The 14,417-nt window shown below is 43.6% G+C and overlaps 1 protein-coding gene across 3 annotated transcripts; it reads right to left on the bottom strand.

The window, feature by feature from the left end:
• Positions 1-1,407: 1,407 nt before the first annotated feature.
• Positions 1,408-12,766, bottom strand: LOC118390543 (arf-GAP with Rho-GAP domain, ANK repeat and PH domain-containing protein 1-like). 3 transcript variants are annotated; one of them, XM_035781212.2, is made up of 24 exons: positions 12,612-12,766; positions 11,468-11,609; positions 11,316-11,371; positions 10,458-10,818; positions 10,148-10,252; positions 9,603-9,734; positions 9,412-9,472; positions 9,148-9,268; positions 8,896-9,056; positions 8,673-8,779; positions 8,289-8,488; positions 8,095-8,180; positions 6,346-6,528; positions 5,922-6,096; positions 5,699-5,767; positions 5,495-5,615; positions 5,301-5,400; positions 4,965-5,157; positions 4,776-4,821; positions 4,486-4,649; positions 4,165-4,374; positions 3,606-3,711; positions 3,361-3,508; positions 1,408-3,238 (listed from the first exon to the last, which is right to left on the bottom strand). In XM_035781212.2, the coding sequence occupies exons 2-24, from the start codon at positions 11,569-11,571 to the stop codon at positions 3,185-3,187; spliced, it is 3,063 nt and encodes a 1,020-aa protein (XP_035637105.1). In that variant the 5' UTR covers positions 11,572-11,609; positions 12,612-12,766; the 3' UTR covers positions 1,408-3,184. The 3 variants fall into 3 exon arrangements, with proteins under 3 accessions (XP_035637105.1, XP_035637104.1, XP_035637103.1); XM_035781211.2 differs by having other exon boundaries at positions 12,603-12,756; XM_035781210.2 differs by lacking the exon at positions 12,612-12,766 and adding an exon at positions 12,426-12,596.
• Between the last annotated feature and the right edge of the window lie 1,651 nt (positions 12,767-14,417).

Raw genomic sequence — 14,417 nt, 5'->3', positions numbered from 1 at the left:
GGTGTGTACCTTTCCAAATCATGTCCAATCAATTCAATATACCACAGGTGGACTCCAATCAAGTTGTAGATACTTATTTTTAATAAATGCAAAATGTCTAAAACCTTGTTTCGCTTTGTCATTTTGGGGTAGTGTGTGTAGATTAAAGTTTTATTTTGGTTTTTATTTCATCCATTTTAGAATAAGGCTGTTACTTAACAAAATGTGGAAAAATTCAAGGGGTCTGAATACTTTCCGAAAGCACTGTATATACACCATTGATGCCAATGATTTGTTGCATTGCAAATAGTGTAGAATGAATAGAATTAACAAACAGGTCAGAACCTCAGAATTATAACTGGCTTTTGAATTAACTATATCATCTGGTGAAAAGATTAAATCAAATGAATTTACTCATTAAAATAACATTTTTTTAAAATGAAAACATGTAATTAATCTGTTTTTAATGTGTTTGGCAAAGCATTTATAAAATCAGTAAGGCCCTCAAACCCGGGAATTTTCATGAATAACACCCTCCTAAAGCTCCGTTTTCCCGTCCCTTGGCTTCGTGTCGGGCCTAAGAACAGCCCTTTGTCGGGAGTTATTCACACAATAATTCCCAGATTCTCATGCCTTATTGTTTAAACATAAAAAGGCACATTGTCAATTATGTTGATAAATGCATGTTAAATTCACACAATCCTATATTAATTTGACTCATTTTTATTTCAGGCAGAAACCGAAGAGGCCTAAGTATTAATGTTCTCCCCTCTTGCATATTTTGGAACATTTTGAAAATCTGAACATCTTGCAGTATATTGTTTGCTAGAAATCCTGTTAGTATTTTGTGGAATACTAGATTGCTTCTAAGTTTTGATTACTTATCTTTATTTTTGTTAATGTGACCATCAATGAGAATTGGAGCACAATGTTTTACAGCTTTAACACGAATGTCTCTGTTAACTAAGCAGGGTCGGTCCTGATCTGCTGGACCAGATATTGCTGGAAGTGGTGTTGGAGGGCCAGTAGAAGACACTATTTCCTCTGGTCTAAAATACAATATCCCAATGCCCCAGGACAGTAATTGGGGACATTGCCCTGTGTAGGTTGACGTCTTTCGAATGGGACGCTAAACAGGTTCTTAACCCTCTATGGTCACCAAAGATCCCATGGTGCTTATTGTAAGAGTATGGTTGTTAACCCCGGGGTCCTGGCTAACTTCCCAATCTGGCCCTCATACCGTCATGGCCACCTAACCATCCCCAGTTTCCAATTGGCTCATTCATCCCCCCTCTTCCCTGTAACCATACTGCAGGTCATTGCTGTAAATGAGAATGTGCTCTCAAGTCAACTTATCAGTAAAATAAGGGTAAGAAAATATTATAAAAAAATATAACATCCAATAAATTAGAAGGGAAAAAAAACATGTTTCTTGGTTTATGTCATACATTTGATTAATATTTATTTATTGTTATAATACTGTTTCGAACAGTTTGATAACATACAATCGTTATTATTTTACAGTCACCTAAATGACAATAAACCCCCATGTTGAATACATATGTTTGAACCCGTCCATGACCTAAATGTACAGTTCAAAGAAGTTTTGAAAATGACTATTGATAAAATGTTCTTGTTAACCCCACAATTAGCAGAAGTTGAAAGGGCACCCTGTAACCAAATATATTTCCAATATAAGCTTTCCTTGACAGCCAAAGGCAAATATACATTACCAGTCAAACGTTTGGTCATACCTACCCAGTCAAGAGTGTCTTTATATTTACCATTTTCTACATGGTAGAATAACAGTGAAAACATTACAACTATGAACTTACACATATGGAATCATGTAGTAACCAAAAAAGTGTTAAACAAATCAAAATATATTTTATATTTCAGATTGTTCAAAGTAGCCACCATTTGCCTTGATGACAGCTTTGCACACTCTTGGCATTCTCTCGACTAGCTTCATGAGGAATGCTTTTCAAACCGTCTTGAAGGAGTTCCCATATATGCTGAGCACTTGTTGGTGGCTTTTCCTTCACTCTGAGGTCCAACTCATCCCAAACCATCACAATTGGGTTGAGGTAGAGTGATTGTGGAGGCCAGGTCATCTGATGCAGCACTCCATCACTCTCCTTCTTGGTCAAATAGCGCTGACACAGCCTGGAGGTGTGTTTGGGGTCATTGTCCTGTTGAAAAACAAATGATAGTCCCACAAAGAGCAAACCAGACAGGATGGCGTATCACTGCAGAATGCTGTGGTAGCCATGCTGGTTAAGTGTGCCTTGAATTCTAAATAAATCTGTGACAGTGTCACCAGCAAAGCACCCCCACACCACACCATCTCACCATGCTTCAAGGTGGGAACCACACATGCGGAGATCATCAGTTCAGCTACTCTGCGGTTGGAACCAAAAATCTCAAATTTGGACAGATTTCCACCAGTCTAATGTCAAATGTTTGTGTTTCTTGGCCCAAGCAAGTCTCTTCTTATTATTGGTGTCCTTTAGTAGTGTTTTCTTTGCAGAAATTTGACCATGAAGGCCTGATTCACGCGGTCTCCTCTGAACAGTTGATATGAAATGTGTCTGCTACTTGTACTCTGTGAAGCATTTATCTGGGCTGCAATCTGAGGTGCAGTTAACTCTAATGAACTTATCCTCTGCAGCAGAGGTAACTCTGGGTCTTCCTCTGGGTCCTCATGAGAACCAGTTTCATCATAGCGCTTGATGTATTTTTGCAACGGCACTTGAAGAAACTTTAAAAGTTAATTGACTGACCATGTCTTAAAGTAATGGACTGTCGCTTCTCTTTGCTTATTTGAGCCGTTCTTGGCATAATATGGACTTCGTCTTTTGCCAAATTCTGTATAGCACCCCTACCTTGTCACAACACAACTAATTTGGCTCAAACGCATTAAGGAAAGAAATTCCACAAATGCATTTTTAACAAGGCACACCTGTTAATTGAAAAGCTTTCCAGGTGACTCCCTCATGAAGCTGTTTGAGAGAATGCCAAGAGTGTGCAAAGCTGTCGTCAAGGCAGAGTGGCTACTTTGAAGAATCTCAAATATAAATCTATGATATGTTGATATGTTTAACACTTCTTTGGTTACTACATGATTCCATATGTAGTACCAAAAAAAAAGAAAACCCTGGAATGAGTAGGTGTCCAAACATTTGACTGGTACTGTATATTTTTTCTATAACTTAGTTATTAGTTCTTCACTCTCCATGTCAGACTCCTCTTCTTTACCCTGTAGATTGCAAGACATGGTAGGTATAAATGTCTAGTCTAGTTCACTGTCAGTCTTTCACTGCTTTATGCTGCGATATGTTCCATGACCCAATAGAAGAGGTGGAGTTCAAAGTGTCTTACCAGGAAGAGGAGTGTGTAGTGGATAATGAGCTCTCTGGTGAGCTGCACCATGTCAGTGTTCATGGCCAGCTCCTGGAATAGTGTGGGGACAAACACCAGCGCCAGGTTCTGAGCTGTCATATGGTTCTCTGCACTATACTGCTGAACTCTAGAAGGAGGGGTTGACAACGGTGAACCATTAGTCATGCAGGTTAATTTCGTTGCCCTTTTAAAATTGACAATCGTTGGACGTGTGTGGTTCTTACATGTAGAAGTGTCCACACAGGGCGTTGAGTGTGATTCTGTTGTCAGGGGGCAGCTTCTTCAGTAGTCCGCGGTATGTAGTCAGTCTAAAGGTCTCTTCTGTGTGAGCTATGGTGACAAAGGCGATGTATGAGAACCCCATTACTTAAATCACAGCTTGTATTAAACAATGTCCAACTGCATTGGAGTTTGTTTGTTATTCTAGATACTGGTCAAATATGTCCTTGGTGACTCTAAACTGTGGGGAGAGGATCTTGAGTAATTGGTCAGATGCTCGATTAAGTTCTGGGTCCATACGTGTTAAGAGAAGTGATGGAACAATGATCGGAACCGGGAACACAGAGCTCCACCCTCTCTCTTTGCAAGTTACAGGCAAGTGTATCGTCCAAAGATCCCCCCCCCCCTTCCAATATTCGAAAGATGCTAACAACTGCGGAATTGTGATTTGTCCAAAAGCACCGGAACTAATGCTGCTCGTTATCTACCCCGTCTCATTGTATCAGGACAGATCTACAGTACCATTTAGGTTTACATAGTCTGTCCACGAGAGATGAAGAGTACCTGCCGCCTCCACCCACAGTTTCCTGTGTGTTTCTGGGATGAGCACCACCTGCTGGCGGACATACTGCTTCAGAGCCCCCGCAGCGTCCAGGAGACCCTCTTCGTCTGTCTCCAGAGGTGTAGTTGTAGGTGAACTGCTGAGGGCCTCCACCAGACAACTGATCTTTGTGGCCAAGCCACAGCGCCGGTACAGCCCATCCACCTTTAAACCTGGGAGAGAGAGAGAGAGAGAGGAGTGGAGCTGATGTAGAATCGTGAGAATAATTTTTCCTTGTTATCCAGATCACTACAATACTTGTTCCAGTATCAAATGGAACACACCATATTGTGTGATGTGTGAGATACACCTCTCGATGGCAGGGGGCACATTGCCAATGGCGTTGGGGGGCAGCTGGTACAGCTTCCTCTCTGTGGACACTGCCCGTTTCAGTAGGCTGTGCCAGGACTGACAGCTGTGGTCTCGTTCAAACTGCATGGACATGGTTCTAGCAGGAAGAAGAGAGCAAGCAATAGATACATTCCTTCCTTTGAATGATGCTGAAAAACTGCTGCTATGATATAAGTAAATGTGAATGTGACTTGTTATTACAAAGTGCTCCTGTAGTGCTGACCTCTCTCCAGTGACCAGCTCTATGGTGTTCTCAGAGGAATCTATCTCTGTGGGCAGAAAAAAGAAACTGTCAGTAGTGGGTGAGATACACAGTCATATCACCTCATGAAACTTCTGCTCATCTGCACAAGGCATGTACATCACGCTGTGTAAACATGCAGTCCGAACAATGAGGCGAGATGGGACTTACTGTATTGCGTCTCGAGGTTGAGTGTTAGCCTTTCTCTGTGGCGCTGCTGGTCAGTAGGATAGATGAGGACCTGACCTCCACGGAGCACTGCCCAGACCTCGTTGTGCTGCAGGCCTCCTCCCTCCCTCAGAGACACCCGGGACATAGCAAACCCCCTGTCCAGCTCCTCCTCTATGGGCCCGGGCAACACCACCTGTCAGGGGGAGGGGGGGGGGAAGAACATATGAGTTTTAACCACATGACTTTATTGGTTCCGTCTGTTTATCTGTACCCTTTACAGGATAGAGTACAGTTGGCACAACGGTTGCTGTCCTCACAGCTGTTTATTGGTGCTACCTTGAGAATATGGAGAAGGTGTATGAGTAAACCATCTTCTGTATCAGAACTGCACAGCAACTGGTCCGTCAGAGTCACCATCTCAAATGCATGAGTTGGTCTGTGGGGGAGGACGAAAATCAACAGTCACCCTTATGTCTTATCAACACATATCAAATCATAAAAATGTGTGTTTTCTCACGAGGTTGCAGTACCCGTTGGAGCAGTCGAAGATGGAGATGACCTCCCTCAGGTCCAGAACATCACAGGCAGCAGAGTCGTTCTCCTGGGAGAACAGGAAGCGGTCCTCCTCCAACTTCCCATGGAGCTCCTCTCCTGCCGCACACACATTTACAATTTCACACCCACTACGAAGACCCCTTTTAGGCAATTGTGATGCACTCATAGTATACGTGTACCTGCAGCAGACAAGGGGACAGAGGTAGCAGGGTCTCTGCTGGGCTTCTGATGAGCATAGGCAGGGGGCTCTGTACAGGAGAATAACAAACAGATAGGAGAAACCATGATGAACAAGATCGACATTTGATGTACTGACTTCATGAAAGTGACATGTTGAGACAACACAAAAAGACATAACAGCAGTACTGTGGATCTTAGAGCCTGGACCCCTGATGTCAATACCTGTGTACTCGTTGTGTCTGAGGAGCTCAGTCTGCATGGCCTGTCCAGCCCGCTCTGCCAGTGAGATGGGTGAGGAGCAATGAGGGTCCCCTGAGTGGCACAGGACCCGCGCCCCCGAGCACAGCAGGGACATGGTCTCTGGGACGTTAGGGCCACACACTATCTCACACAGCCTCTGGAGGATATAGGATGAGGGGATGATGTTGCCATAACAACCAATAACACTTCTCATTTAGCACAGTTTTTCCTGTACAGACTCTGGGAGGTTTAGGTGTATGTTGATATCTTTTAAGATCGAAAGGAATCCGAAACGGACGCTTACAAATGTGTAATAACAAGTTTGGAAGCGATCTAAACGAAAACTTGAATAAGTACACTGTCCTCTGCTGGTTGATAGCAGCAGTGTAGGCTGAGGCTGGCTGACCTTGTTGAGCAGGTTCTGGCTGGAGGCTAACGGATGGGTCCGTCTGTATCGACCTTTGGTGTACTTGGCCCTAATGAACTCCCCCCTCTGATCCACAGAGGAGTCCGGCAGGATCTGCTCTGCACCCGGCACGTTGTGAGCCCACACATCATTGGCTGCTTTGTTCCCATAATGGACAAAGAGCTATGGAAGAAAGAGAGAACATCATTTGTATATGTAAACTCAGCAAAAAAAGAAACGTCCCTTTTTCAGGACCCTGTCTTTCAAAGATAATTCGTAAAAATCCAAATAACTTCAACAGATCTTCATTGTAAATGAATGTTTCCCATGCTTGTTCAATGAACCATAAACAATGAATGAATAAGCATCTGTGGAACGGTCGTTAAGACACTAACAGCTTAGGTAGGCAATTAAGATCACAGTTTTGAAAACTTAGGACACTAAATAGGCATTTCTACTGACTCTGAAAACACCAAAAGAAAGATGCCCAGGGTCCCTGCTTATCTGCGTGAATGTGCCTTAGGCATGCTGCAAGGACGCATGAGGACTGCAGATGTGGCCAGAGCAATAAATTGCAATGTCCGTACTGTGAGACGCCTAAGACAGCACTACAGGGAGACAGGACGGACAGCTGATCGTCCTCGCAGTGGCAGACCACGTGTAACAACACCTGCACAGGATCGGTACATTCGAACATCACACCTGCGGGACAGGTACAGGATGGCAACAACAACTGCCCGAGTTACACCAGGAACGCACAATCCCTCCATTAGTGCTCAGACTGTCCGTAATAGGCTGAGAGAGGCTGGACTGAGGGCTTGTAGGCCTGTCCTCACCAGACATCACAGGCAACAACGTCGCCTATAGGCACAAACCCAACGTTGCTGGACCAGACAGGACTGGCAAAAAGTGCTCTTCACTGACGAGTCGCATTTGTCTCAGCAGGGGTGATGGTCGGATTCGCGTTTATTGTCGAAGGAATGAGCGTTACACTGAGGCCTGTACTCTGGAGCAGGATCGATTTGGAGGTGGAGGGTCCGTCATGGTCTGGGGCAGTGTGTTGCAGGCAATCTCAAGTCTGTGAGTTACAGGAAAGACATCCTCCTCCCTCATGTGGTACCCTTCCTGCAGGCTCATCCCGACATGACCCTCCAGCATGACAAAGCCACCAGCCATACTGCTTGTTCTGTGCGTGATTTCCTGCAGGACAGGAATGTCAGTGTTCTGCCATGGCCAGCGAAGAGCCCAGATCTCAATCCTATTGAGCATGTCTGGGACCTGTTGGATCAGAGGGTGAGGGCTAGGGCCATTGCCTCCAGAAATGTCCGGGAACTTGCAGCTTGCCTTTGTGGAAGAGTGGGGTAACATCTCACAGCAAGAACCGGCAAATCTGGTGCAGTCCATGAGGAGGAGATGTACTGCAGTACTTAATGCAGCTGGTGGCCACACCAGATACTGACTGTTACTTTTGATTTTGAACACCCCTTTGTTCAGGGACACATTATTCCATTTCTGTTAGTCACATGTCTGTGGAACTTGTTCAGTTTATGTCTTAGTTGTTGAATCTTGTTATGTTCATACAAATATTTACACATGTTAAGTTCACTGAAAATAAACGCAGTTGACAGTGAGAGGACGTTTCTTTTTTTGCTGAGTTTATATAGTAGTGCCTATTTTCACATTGTTATTTTAGACTGAGTATTTGGCAAGACATACACTGTAGCACTATTACAGGAAAAGTAATCTCACCAGAATCAGAGGTTCGGTCCACACTTTAATGTCCAACTTCAGGCTTCTCACTTTGGACACATGCATGCCCAAAGACCGATGCTGGCCTTAGAGAAACAATAAGGAAACTATTAGCAAAGGTCATGTCGAGCAAATTTCGCAATCCATACTCATTCTGTGCCTACTTATTTAGGCTCACCGCAGTACCGGCTCACCTGCACAAGCCTCACAGATGACCACCAGCAGGTTGACTGAGGCCCACTCAGGGTTGGCACAGCCACAGTCGGCACACACTTTGTTCCATGGGCTGGCCCAGAGTCGCTCGGCCACCTCGCTGCATGACAGGGCACTGCGGATCACCTGGGTCAGGCTCTCCAGCCACACGCCCAGCTCCCTCAACGAGTCTGTGGAGAAACTAGAGTACACAAAGACTGTGCGTTTCAGTAGCCAGTAAAGCAAGGTGCTCAAATGCACCTGGCCAGATAATGGGATAATCTGTGATAAGAGCAATTATCTTGAGTCAGCTCAGACTGAGAGACAGTGAGAGAGAGAGACAGAGAGAGAGAGAGAGAGAGAGAGAGAAGGAGCTGGACACCCACTTGAAGGTTTTGTACGGTGTGATGAGGCTGAAGCTATGACGGCCAGTCTGCTTCACTGACGCCACGTTCATGGACACAAAGGTCATCCCAACACCCAACTGGAAGTCCTGCACGGCACAATGACAGTAACTGAGTGAAACAAAACACACTGAAGATGTCTTCTGGAATAATCAAACAATCATATACTGATGGAGCATAGCTGAGCCCTGTTCCCTATCCTCACCTCTTTATTGTTGTAGATCCATAGGTTGTGTCCACAGATGGCAGCGTACACTCTGTTGTTGCGAGGGCCCTTCATGGTCAGGGCTCCATGCTGCTCCGGAGGGACTGGGGGTTCCCGCCCACGAGAAGCCAGAAGGGAAGTCACCCAGCCCTCCTGCACCTCTGGGACCAGGGAGAGAGGTGGGGAGAGTCAGGTCACAGCACAAAACCCACTCGGAACCAAAGGGAGAGTCTACATCCATCAGCAGCTCACCTTTGTTGTGTGCCATGAACTCAAAGTGTTTCTTGCTGAAGTAAACGGAGAAGCGTCCTTTCTCCTGCTTACGGACGTCGGTGATGCTTGACACGTGGAACACTATGTCTGTGAACTTGTCCTGCAGCACAGAAGACGGGGGAATAGTGCGAGGGGGAATAGTGCGAGGCATAGCCCGGGAGATACAATAATGTCATAACAAACGTTATGCCAAAACTCAAAGGAAGGGTCCATTGAACAATGGTGTGGTGGTGGTTCACTCACTGTGCGTTTCTTCCATAGTGATACCAACTGTCCATCCAGGGTGGCCCACAGAACATTGTGCCTTCAGGGACACAAAGTATCTCAACATTTCCAAAAACATAGAAATGAATCTGAAACGTCATGTCAAAGAGTGTGACTTCGGCAAGGTGTTGCTGAAATGTTAACAGTGCATATCTCCCGTCCCACATTACCTGCGTCCCTTCCATACATCCAGCCAGCTGGATCTGGACACAACACTCTCCCTACGAGAGGACTCTGCTATCTGGGCACCACCACCGCCCGCTCCTGCCTGCTTTCTCCTGCTGACGCGGATGGTGGCAGCACTGTGAACAAATAGAGGAGTTATCGAACAAAAACATACACGTGGACAACGGTTTCATTAGCTGTCAGCTATCTTGAACAAATACGCTACACATTTAGGTATAGGTATGCGGAATACGGTGATCTGAATACATCAACAAAGGTGCTTGCGGAGTTCAGAGATGAGTTAGGTAAACAAGGATGTCACGCTCAACGTCAAATACCTGCTGTTCCATGTCTGATCTGGCTACACCCCAATGATAATTTCAATGTGTTTTCAATTATATCATACCATTACAACCATGAAATACGTTGATATTGGTCAGGTACTATCTTAACATTTCTGTTGATTAGGTGGTCATTTTTATTCTATTGAGCTCCCCGTGAAAGCTGTCTGTTAACCGTCTGTCTGCTGTGATGGGGTGCTGTGACGTACCGTGGGGTCTTTTGTTTGATTGGTCTGGTCTGCATAGACGCCTGTTCCACAGGAGGCTGAGGGGTTTCTCCATTGGGGACAACACCAACCTGCCTTGACACCACACTGGAACCCGAGGCATGGAAGAATGAGACAAAGTCATTTCAACGTTTCTACCACCGTCTCATGTTTTCTGTAACCTGTAGCTTGTTACATAAATCGATATACATATTCTGCCCTGTCTTTGGACATGGCCTGTACTGTTTTGTTACCTATGCCTTTAAACCTGCTTGCTAAAACTCACTTCACTCACCTGATAGCCAAAACTCACTTGTTCATCTGAGATGGGTTCTTTATTTCTCCAGTAACGGCATCATCATCATTGGAAGATTCCGATCCAAGGTCTTTTGCCCAGTCAGCTACTACAGTGATATAGGGGTCATAATCTGCAGCAGAACTGTATGGAGGGGTGGATGACCAGGCAGATCTGTCGTGGAGTCCATCTGGAACATTACTGCCCAGTAATGAGCAAGACAGAGTCACTCCAGAATCAGATCTGGAGAGAGGGAAGTTATGCTGGCTTTGATTATCATTAGCCGAGCTGGGGATGGCAGGGCTGAACGGAGGTTTATTTAGGATAATGGCATGGTTGTCTTCACTTTCTACCAGCAAATCATTTGTGGGTGGAACACCTGTGAACCCAAGATAAAATGGCATACAGTAAAATATGATGCATTGTCTGGTGAGAAATTAAAGCAGTGAATCATACAGAAGTCTGTCACCGATTCACAAGTATTTGTGACTAGAACAAAACCAGTTTTTCTTGTGTTGCTATTATGACAGTGCACTGGAGCTATCTTTAGCTTCAGGAATGTTTTACTGGAGATTGCGTATTAAACTCAGCATCACATTTAAAAGGATGCAGACGTTATTGATTGTTAAGTGGGGGAGGAGTCTCTTTTATGACTTGCAAATCTTGTTTAGCACGATAGCAGATCGCTCACTGGTGAGTTGTTGAAAGGTGAGCTGTTAAGCTGACGCACAGTGGCCGAGTCAATTGAACGTGACCTGTTATTACAGTATAGTTCTAACAAAACTCATCTTGTTTCAAAGGAAATGTACATGTTGTCCAAACCTTTATAATTGATCAAACAATGTCATTGTCATCACAATAAGCACCAGGGTCTACCTTTGCTAGGATTTCCTGTACTTGCCACTGGATCAGGTGTATCACATAGAAAATCCCTTGAAAACAAATGTAAAAACATATCATTTGAAAATAATCACCAAGAACATATCAGGTGTTTGGTAAAACAAGTAAACATCATGAGGATAAGTCACCTCTCAGAAGAGAGCTGGCTCTGTAAGCTCCTGCCGGCCCGCTTGTACCGTGCCCGTGGTTTAGGTACTGGCACAGGCATGTCTGGACCGAGGGGGACAGACATCGAATTCACAGTAGGAGACACGTAGGGCACAAACACGTCTGAAATGACACATTTCATCTTAATAAGGCCTTTTAATATGAAAAATTGTTAACTGAACTAAAAAGACCAAACACATTCTAACATAATAATTAAAATGCACTATGACAATAGGCTTATGTCTTAAATGTTATAGCAACTACTATCATTTTATTTTACACTTAGGCTGAGACACATTCTGGAGATAAACTGTGAGGAGAAAAAAGACAATGAGATTATAGGTAGGCGGCTACTATTGTTGCTCTTTCTTTTCAAAATGTCTGAAGGCCTCCAAAACGTTAGCGTTTCCGTATTAAATAACCATGACAATATTTTCATGGGGGGAAAAAAACAATATGTGGGGGAAGAAAAAAAACATTTTTAAAGTGATGGGCCAGAACTTTTAAGAATGATTTCAGCCATTCGTTTTGAGAGTGGTGCTAACGAGTCAAAACGGTTCCCCATTTGTTGTGTACTAGGTCTACTACGTCATCCATTTCAAATGATATGTTTTTATTTTATTTGTATGAATCCAAGTCAAACAATATGTTACGAATATGTTGTTGGAATGCATCTTTTCATAGTATATGTTGGAAATGTTGCTCTCAGCTACAGTCGTCGGCTTATCCCCCATTATAAGCCCCGAATCACAACTGAGTTCATGCTGTCCTGTGTTCAAAGGTAACAAACACCTGCCCCTGTTCCGAGCATGTGAAATAACTACTAATGAACATTATGGCTAGCTTTCTGCATAACAAAGTGTTAAGAAAAATAAACAAAAAAAACATACTGAAATCCTAAATTAAATATTATATATTATAATATTATTCAAATGTTACCTTGTCGCTGCTCTCCTGTTCTGCTCAATTGCGATGTTCAAACAAGCGTGATAACAGGCCAGGGAACTTGTTTAGACTCCTTACCCTCCTAACACTGAAGGGGTTTCGGTTGTTCTGCTTTCTGACAAGTGACGGTGTGTGGGCTACGCGCAACAAATCTGTGCAGCATAGTCTCACCTGTATTACCTGTTCGGCAGCTGAGCTTGCAAGGGCTGGCAGATGGGCAGGGCAGGGCAGGGCAGGTAAATGAGTTTTATCACATGAATAACATTAACAGCTCAATCAATGTAACTGTTATGTATTGCAATAGGCGTTTTTCGCAGAGCATCATGGGGGTTTGCGTGTGTTGACTGATCACGTTCTAGATAAATGGTTGAACCAAACTCCTGTCTTCCATCTCGTCCTTGTTGAACTGTTATAAAGATGTGGTTATGAAACCCACGAGACATAACAAAAGATTCCTGTAGGTTCAGACGAGTAAGTAAGAACCTACAGGAACTATTCTGTCCAGAAGAAATTGGATTTTACAAATTGAAAACTGTTACTTTCAGTGGTACAGTAAAGATAATGTTAGCACAAGTGTTTTGCTAGCAGAGGCAAGTGCATAGTCGAGCTAGCTAAGAGAGAGAGTTAGCATCGTCATGGACCGCTTAAAAGTATTTGAGACGGACGTCGGAGTGGGAAAACAATGTGATTAAAAAGGAGCAGTGGCAACCAGTCATTCGGGACAGGTGGATGTTTATGTGTATGTACAGTAAGAATGTACAGTAAAAAAATCACATTTTGTCAGAATGATTTTATTCCCAGAACCCGATTACCCCAGGGTTTTCATTTCCGGAAGCACCTCTGGCAACAGGTAACCAACGTCTCCCTTGAATGACTTAAATGACCGTGTGCCAACTTTCACATATCACACAAAAAAACCCACGTCTGGCGACTTAGATCCTCTAATGATATTGAATTGTGATAGGTTGTCAACACAAACAAATATCAACATTTGAAGGAGATGTATCTAGGGCTTGGATAGTTCCATCTGTGCCATTGACATAGTCTGGCATTAATTCCAGTTTGTCTACAAATTAATAAACGATATGTTGGATTCAAATCTCCATCGCAACCAAAAATCCAAGTCAATGAATGGAATGAAGCCAGTGGCTCAGATGGAACTATCCAAGCACCTAGATGCATCTCCTTTAAATGTTGATATTTGGCTGCGTTGTCAATTCAACACAATTCAACATTACAAACTCATTTAACATTCAACCTTAAAATGAGAAACAACATCCATGGCCACATTGAGGTTACTTAACTATAGATGTATTCTTATGTAATCGTATAAAGCGGGCACGTTCAAGATGGCATGCAAAGGTCGCAGGTCCGTGGAGATCTTGACAATTGCTGTAGTAATCTACGCAGAATCTCTAACAGCATTGATTACTTGCACGGTGTACTTTTAATGTAATCGCAACTGCAATACAGGTCATTTGGTTGTACTGTTAGATGAAGCACAGTGATGACACAATCGATCGTATAAATAAACACAATTTCTGACATTGTATTTCAACTTTAGTGTGCTTTTTAAAATGGTTGAAAGCACAGTGATAGACATTTGGGTGACGGCTAAACCAAAAATCAGACATTGTTTTTCCACTGGAATTTGGTTGTGCTTTTAGATGGTTGAAATCATAGTTATAACACATTGGACATTCTACTAACTTTTGTCTTCTTTTTGAGTGGGTGAATGTAGGTTGTAATCTCATTGATCAACATCTCAACCAAAGATTACCCAATTATCCACGTTGAAATGAGGTGGTGTGCCCAGTGGGTGGATTGTTGAGTTACTTTGACATGATGAATATGTTGAACACAATGACGCTTTATAGGGTAAGGGAGGCCGGGGATAGTTGTAACACTCTCAATACCTACAATCAGTAACAAGCTAGAATAATGTGACTTACTGTGCACTTGCTCAGTTTAGTCCTCAACCCTAAT

The sequence above is a fragment of the Oncorhynchus keta genome, chromosome 11, assembly GCF_023373465.1.
Source record: "Oncorhynchus keta strain PuntledgeMale-10-30-2019 chromosome 11, Oket_V2, whole genome shotgun sequence".
Lineage (NCBI taxonomy): Eukaryota > Metazoa > Chordata > Actinopteri > Salmoniformes > Salmonidae > Oncorhynchus > Oncorhynchus keta.
The sequence above is the reverse complement of the archived record's forward strand: the minus strand, read 5'-3'. Positions and strand labels throughout refer to the sequence as shown.